The 8,137-nt window shown below is 29.5% G+C and overlaps 1 protein-coding gene across 1 annotated transcript; it reads left to right on the top strand.

Moving 5' to 3' along the window:
* Window positions 1–4,877: 4,877 nt before the first annotated feature.
* Window positions 4,878–7,773, top strand: LOC102601137 (protein TIFY 5A-like). The gene is made up of 3 exons (XM_006346773.2): window positions 4,878–5,089; window positions 5,265–5,361; window positions 7,424–7,773. Exons 1-3 carry the CDS (start codon window positions 5,028–5,030, stop codon window positions 7,613–7,615), a joined length of 351 nt encoding a protein of 116 aa, XP_006346835.1. The 5' UTR covers window positions 4,878–5,027; the 3' UTR covers window positions 7,616–7,773.
* Window positions 7,774–8,137: the final 364 nt, after the last annotated feature.

Genomic DNA, 8,137 nt, shown 5'->3' with positions numbered 1-8,137 from the left:
TTTCTTTCTGCAATTCCATTAGATTGTGGAGAGTAAGGAGCAGTAGTTTGATGGATTATACCATTTTCCAAACATATTTCTGCAAATGGAGATTCATATTCTCCACCTCTATCACTTCTGATCATTTTGATCTTTCTATCCAACTGATTTTCAACTTCAATTTTATACTGCCTAAATGAATCTATTGCTTCATCCATACCATTTAGCAAATAGACATAACAATACTTAGTGCAATCATTAATAAAAGTTATGAAATACTTTTTTCCACCAGGTGTTGGTATTGACTTCATGTCACAAATGTCAGTGTGAATCAGTTCTAAGTGATATGAATTACTTGCAACAGATTTATAAGGATGCTTAGCATACTTAGATTCAACGCAAACTTGATATTTTGATTTATTGCACTTAAATTTAGGCAAAACATTTAAGTTAATCAGTTTTCGCAAGGTTTTGTTATTAACCGTGTCCCAAACGTTCATGTCATAAGCATTTAGACTCAAGCAAGTAAGAAGAAGCAGAATCTTTATTCATATCAACTGCAATTACATTGAGTTTAAAAAGGCCCACATTGAGGTAACCTTTTCCTACATACATCTCATTCTTACTTACTACAACTTTATCAGAAACAAATACACATTTGAATCCATTCTTAGTCAGAACTAGTATAGAAACTAAGTTCTTTCGCAATTCCGGAACATACGAGACCCTGTTCAAAGTCACCACCTTGCCTGATGTCATCTTTAGGAGAATCTTGCCAGTTCCTTCCACCTTTGAAACAACGGAGTTTGCCATAAACAACTTCTCGTCTGTAGGTGCTGGAGTATATGATGAAAATAATTCTTTGTTGTCACAAACATGGCATGAGGCACCAGAATCTATCCACCGTTCTCTTGGATTTCCAACCAAGTTGCATTCTGAAAACATTGCACAAAGATCGTCCATCTCTCCTTTGGATTCAGCCAAATTTGTTTGATCCTTCTTCTTGTCCTTCTTGGGACCCCTACATTCAGTAGCCTTATGACCATGTTTGCCACAGTTGAAGCAGCTTCCATTTGAATTTCTTCTTTAGGAGGATTGCTCTTTGGACCAGATTGCTTTCTTTCTTTTCTTTGATTTTGTGGGATCTTCTTCAACAATATTTACTCCAGATATTGCTGAATTACCACATGACCTCTTTTCTGCGGCCTTGTTGTCCTCTTTGATTGTCAGCTTTACCATGAGATCTTCAACAGTCATCTCCTTGCGTTTATGTTTCAAGTAGTTTTTGAAGTCCTTCCACAATGGAGGTAACTTCTCAATAATGGCAACCACTTGAAAAGCATCATTCACAACCAATCCTACAATAAAGATTATGTGAGTATTAAGAATAAACTTAATATTTCCAACATAGGTATTAAATAAATTTATACCTTCAGTAAGGAGATCATGGATTATGACCTGCAATTCTTGAACTTGGGTGACGACGGTCTTACTGTCTATCATCTTATAGTCCAGAAACTTTGCCACAATAAACTTCTTCATTCCGGCATCCTCTGTTTTGTACTTCTTTTCTAAAGCATCCCAGAGTTCTTTTGAGGTTTTGACATTACTGTACACATTGTATAGATCATCATGCAGCCACTTCGAATATAATTTTTACACAAAAAGTGTAAAAATTAGAATGTGTCCATGCCTCTGTTACCAAGAATCGTTCTTAAGGCGGAGTTTCATCCGACATAACAAGAACGTTCTCATTAATGAACCTCTGCAGACTCAACGTAGTCAGATAGAAGAACATCTTTTGTTGCCATTCTCTTGAAGTCGACTCCAGAAAACTTTGCAGGTTTCTCAGCCGGTGCTAGGGTAGCAGTTGAACGATTGTGTGCAACCGATGTTGTTGCAGCACTTACTGTTCCAGCATTTACTTGACTTGAATTAGTCATTTTTTATGGCAGACAATTTTAGTATGTGAAATACTAACAGTAAAGAATAAATCCTTACACAGACTGTTTCTGATTTAACGATAAAGTTTTTATGTTCTTTTAATCGTTAATCGAATGAATTTTAAAAATTCAAACAGAGTAGAAAATCATAAGATTTTCATCTCCAGGAACCTCAAATACAGAAACTATAAATTTCTTAAGATTGTTATCTCCTGTATTCAAGTTAGTCAAAAATATAGAAACAGAAAATAGATGAAATAGACAAAATGATTTTAATCCGAGTCCACAGAAACCACTGTGTATCCTTAAGAAATTTAATCCCTTCATTGTACCCGAGGTTGCAGATTAATTCCTCCCAAGATAAAATGGATTAACCTGTTAAAGAAGTAGCGGTACCTCAAACTTCAATAACTTCAGCGAACGCAAGAACAGCAACAAGAGTACACACAGACTCAGTCGGTCGACAATTTTGTTTATGTAAGAAAATGAATGCAGAGAGGAAAAAAATTCCAGTGGTGAAAACCGGAAAATACATCTCTATTTATAGCCATTTACAGCAAGGAATGCGTCTGTTCAGACAATTCTGTTCAGACCCATTTTTTCCAGAACGTTGTGTCTTTTGGAAAAAATAATGACTTTTCGGAAGGAACAGGTCCCTTCAGAACGTTATTACTGTTGCACATGAATTTCAAATAAATTTCGTTGCGCCAAATTAATTCTGTTATTTAACTAACATTTTGAATTAATTTATAAGAGAAAAGAAATGAATTAACAAGATTGATTAAATAAATTTTGTCCAAAAATATTATCAATCAATCATTTGCCGAATCCGAGGCCGAGGCCGAGCGAGCGACGACGGCATGAGGGGGCACCTTCTTCTTAACCCTTTAAGAACTAAAGGAAGTGTTTCCTAATATAAGGACAACAATTTCCTTTCTTCTACCAATATGGTAAAAATGACTTTTCATTTGCACTTTGCAATTACTTTTCATTTTTCTCTCCAAAATTGGTTCCCCCACTTTCATTGGTTCTTCCTCTTTCCATTTTCTCTTTTTATTTCCCATTTACACCTTGTTAAACCTAACAACAAGTGATCACAACTATCCATAGTTGTCATTCCAATGCTTTTTTTTTCTTTTTTATGGAGTTCGACAGAGTTCATTTCCAAACAAAGTTATTTCATACCTAATTTCTAAAAATAAACGTAGATATTTTTGGGTTGCAAAAGATATATTTTGACTTTTTTTTTAAAACAATGATGGATCAATTTATCTAGACCACTTACAAGTTACACCTTTAATTTATCCACTAAACTAACATTTAACTGGAAAGCACTTCCGAACTTTAGCAAATTAATTCGCAATCAGTAATAAAAATATGTAACTCAAATTATATAGGTTATAATTAACCTTTTTCGATTTATTCATTCAGTTCTAAACATATTAAGTATTAGTAATTACACACTATTTCATTAAAAGTTATAATCATATATGAAATTTAAACAGAAATTTATTTTTAAAAGTTATAATCTAAACTCAGTAAAAAATATTTGGTACTTACACACTATTTCATTAATATTAAAGTATGAACATTAAAGTTAATCTCTTTATAATAGTTTTTTTTTAAATAAAAAAAAGTGACATTCTTTGATATTAATTGCTTTAAATGGTAGGGAGTAAGGACACATAAGTTGGGACAAACAGAATAATTTTAATTATGATATGATTTTCATCATATCTTTCCGTTCTTCTTTTCTAATTATTTCAAACCAACTACCTCAAACGAATACATAATTATTAAGGCTTGACGAAATGCAAAGATATAATTATTAATTTGATTCGTTTTTCCACGTTTTCCTCTTCTCTATAGTTTGGAAAAAATCTGCCGATTTAATATCCTTTTATACTGTTAAATTAGAATGCGGTGCAATGGAGGAAGTTGTTTTTTTCTGAAGAATCGTAGGATTTTGTTATAAGCTTTGAGTATGGAAAAATTCTATTAGCGCTTTCGTCGAATGGAGCCCTACGTGGTACGAATTCAAATTAATCAAACTTCAATACAGATATCGTACCTCGAATATGAATTAAAATAGCTTAAGGCTTCCTTAGGAAGTACGTATAATGATTGTTAATGAATTTTATTTACCTAAATAATTTCTATGAGCTAATAATTTCCAATAAAGTATAAAAGTGGTTGTGTCCATTCTAAAGAACTTTAAAAAGATGAACGATTTTTCAAATACCGAAATTAGGTGGGTTGGTTACGTGCCAACCTTGTCCTTCCTATAAAGAACTTTAACAAATATAAATAAGTACTCTCATAGGCCAATTTAACATCAAACTTTTCATTTTACTCTTTTTTAAAATAATTTATGATCACGAAAGTTTCTACGACTTATTTTAGATCATAAATATTTTTTTTTAAATAGTCATAGTAGTTTGCATCATATAAATTAAAATGAAAAAAGTACTAACCAACAAACTAAAAAATAAAAAGTAAGAAAATCTAGTAATCCTGCAACAAAAGGGACATCAGTGGCAGTAATTTTTTCTTTTAACGGTAATTGAGTTAATTAATATTATTCCATCCAGAGTCACTAAAGTGTTTTAGTAATATTTATATAAAGTGTTGATTATGAATATTTATATTTATTAATATCATTAAATATAATATAGTAGAAATCATTTATTTGTTGTAGCGTAAGCCGACTCAAACACATGGATGATGGAACGCTATAACAAATTTGCAAAAATTAGCCAGAATAAAGGTGGCAGTGTACAAATCACGGTCATGGGAAATAAAATAGGATAAAACCTCATTTATCACATGTAATTAGTAGTGGTTTGAATATTTAGGTAGGCCATATTTTCTCTACAAGTTGTTTAACATCTTTTTAATTCCATTTTTAAATTAAAGTGTGAGAGTCGTGTTTAAAATGTCTAGTTTAATAAACTTCATACTATATTAAACTCCACAATTATCATTTAAATGATACTACGAATTACTAATATATATCTAAAGTCCATTTTCTTCTTAATCCAAAGTTCAGTACAGATTAATTCTTAGCTTAATTTACTTTGTACATTAGTTTGAAGAATTATTAAGATGAGAAGAAAGTGTAATTTGGAGCTCAGACTTGTTCCTCCTGCCCCATACTTCGACTCCATGTAAGTACTCATTTTTTTGAAAATATACAACCCAAATATATTATATAGTGTAGATCAAGGACGATTCAAAAAAATTAATGGTCTAAATTCAATTTTTAATTTAGGCTGTAAAATGACAATCTCAAATCGATAGATCAGTCGATAAATATTGTTTCTCCTTTAATTTTTATTATAGGGGAAATAAAGAAAGCATAGATGAAGAGAAGGAACAACAGCAGCTAACAATATTCTATGATGGAAAAGTTGTGGTTTCTGATGCTACTGAGGTTCAGGTATACATATTTTGCACCTTTAATTTCCTCACCCTATTATTAATTTGAATGTGTGGTTTTATTCGGTAGAAATCATAGAATCGTTTTGCTCTGTTTTAATTTTTTTGGGTTGATTTAGTGTACGAGTATGAAATCAACTACTGTATAGTATGAATTCGGACATATAATTTTAATTTGAAGTAAATTTTTCATATTTAGAAACTAGTAAATCATAATAATAACAATTTAAAATACTAAAAAATATCATAAAATGAATTTTTGGTGTAGTTATAGTTGAAGTTTTACTTGAACTTCCCTCATATGGTCTAGTTAGTTGAACTTACTTGAATTTTCCACATATCGTCTAGTTATATTAAGATTGCACAAAATATATTAAAATATATTAAGATCATACAAAATAAGGGCATATTAAATAGTATTTATTAGTTGATATTCATATCTTTAGGTAAAGGAGGGAAAATTTGAACTATTTCTAATAGATTGAGGGTATTTTTTATCCAATAGGTGGAAGGAGGATATTTTTGAACCATTTCTATATGTTAAGGGCATTTTTGAGCCAATAAATGAAATGAGGGCATTTTTGAACCATTTTTAATACGTTAAGAGCATTTTTGAACTTTTTCTATATTTTTAACTCAAATATGTCTTTTTCATTATACTTTAAACCAAATATATTCTTTATCTGCTAATATCTGAGTCCCAGTCTTAGAATAAACACACGAAAGGTTAGAATTAATTTTAAAATCCCAAATCATTTTCGTCCTGTCAACACCCAAAACAACCCAGTAAAATAATTTCTTGCCCAAATCTATTTATAAGCCAAACAAAAGTAAATGAATTGTTTGTAAAAAAAAATGCCAACTTATTAGGTGCACGCAGTAAATGAAAACTAGTTTTTATAATTATTGTTCTCATTTTTTTCGCCAATCGAAAATTCAAAACATCAAAAAGAAAAAATTGCAAAATTTTAAAAAATAGTTAACTTTGTGTGTTTGATTCTGAAATTTTTGAAAGCTGAATTTATGTGGTGCCTGAAATTCTATTGGTTTGAGGATATAAATTTTTGACATTACTTAATTGTTGTTATTTGAATTTCATTTAGAGCATTGTTGTTGGTTAAGTTCCGTTCAAGAATTTTATTTTAATTTTTAATTTTTAAATAATAAACTTTTTATTTTGTTTTATGTTTATATATTATTATCTAACATTATATTTTTTATATTATTTTACGTTTTATTTTAAAGAATTAGAAATAAAGGTAACAACAATACTTTTGTAGGATTAAAAATATGAAGGACTTTAGTTATTTTTGTGGTGAATTTTTCGTATATGGTTGTTTAATTGTGGAATGATTTTAAATTTATTTTGCTTGATATTTTTAATTATATTTAAATCATCATGTTAATATTATATTAATATTTAATTTATTTATGTAAAATATTGATTGAAAATTTAAATATGTGCATTTTAATTTAATTAAAATAAAATTTTGAATTAATTTTTTTGTAATAGATATTTACAATAGTTTCTCTCTATAAAATAATCTTAATATTAAAAACACAATGATACTTACCCCTTTTCGTTATTTGACTCTCAAAATCACTTTTTTTTAAAGATTAGTCAAACACAATTTGCTTATCAAAAGCACTTTTCAAATGAATTATTCAAACACAAATTTATTTATTTTTAAAGCCTTTTTTTAAAAAAGTGCTTCTAAAAATAAACAATATTTAGCAATAATGCCAAACAGACTCTTAGATCGAATTATGAATTATTTTGGGTGTTGGCTGGGATAAAAATGATTTGGATCCTTCGAATTAATTCTAACCCTCCATGTATCTATCTTAAGAATGGGACCTAGATATTAATGTATAAGAGACATATTTAGCCCAAAGTATTACATGAGGAATATATTTGGACCGAAATGTACAACCAAGATATATGAAGTTTTTTCTGATAGTAGAGATAGGTAAATATGGCTCCTCCAATTTTTTTCTATGCAACTAATGAGTAGTTTTGTTATATTTCTAAATTTATTTATTTTTGTTTTTTGATAATACAGGCTAAAGCTATAATACATCTTGCAAGTAGGGAAATGAAGGAGAACACAAAAACACTATCGTCACTTTCAGAGCCACCATCACCATTATTACAATCTCAAACTGAGGTTTCTATGAAAAAATCTCTACAAAGATTTTTGCAGAAGAGAAAAAGTAGAACTCAAGCAATTTCTCCATATCATCAACAACAATAACAATAATAATATATCCAGTGAAATCTCACATGTAGGGTTTGAGGAGAATACAATGTAGGTAAACTTTATCACTACTTCATGGAAATAGAGAAGCTATTTTCAGGATACTTATCCATATCATCACTAGCTACTAAATAGACTATTTTGGTTATCCTTTATTTATTTATTTTAACTTTTCTCCCCGGCCTTCTTCAAGTTTGTGTTGTACTACCTCCATCCACTTTTAATTGTCATATTGCGCTTTTCGAAAGTCTTGACTAATTTTTAAAGTTAAATTAAATTACATTAATTCGATATTTTAAACAAAAAAAATTAGATATTCAAAAACTATACGAAAAACACTATAAATTGCAATTTTTTGCATATAAATATGATGAAAAAATACATTATAAAATGTTAGTCAAAGTTCTTATAGTTGACTCTAAAAAAAAGGAAATCATGACAATTAAAAGTGGACGGAAGTAGTAAAGAAAAAGAATCTTTTTTCATGTCATTACCGATGACATGGTTAGAGATATGTAA

This window comes from Solanum tuberosum, unplaced genomic scaffold (genome assembly GCF_000226075.1).
Source record: "Solanum tuberosum cultivar DM 1-3 516 R44 unplaced genomic scaffold, SolTub_3.0 scf00089, whole genome shotgun sequence".
NCBI lineage: Eukaryota > Viridiplantae > Streptophyta > Magnoliopsida > Solanales > Solanaceae > Solanum > Solanum tuberosum.
This window is presented reverse-complemented; position numbering and strand designations above follow the sequence as displayed.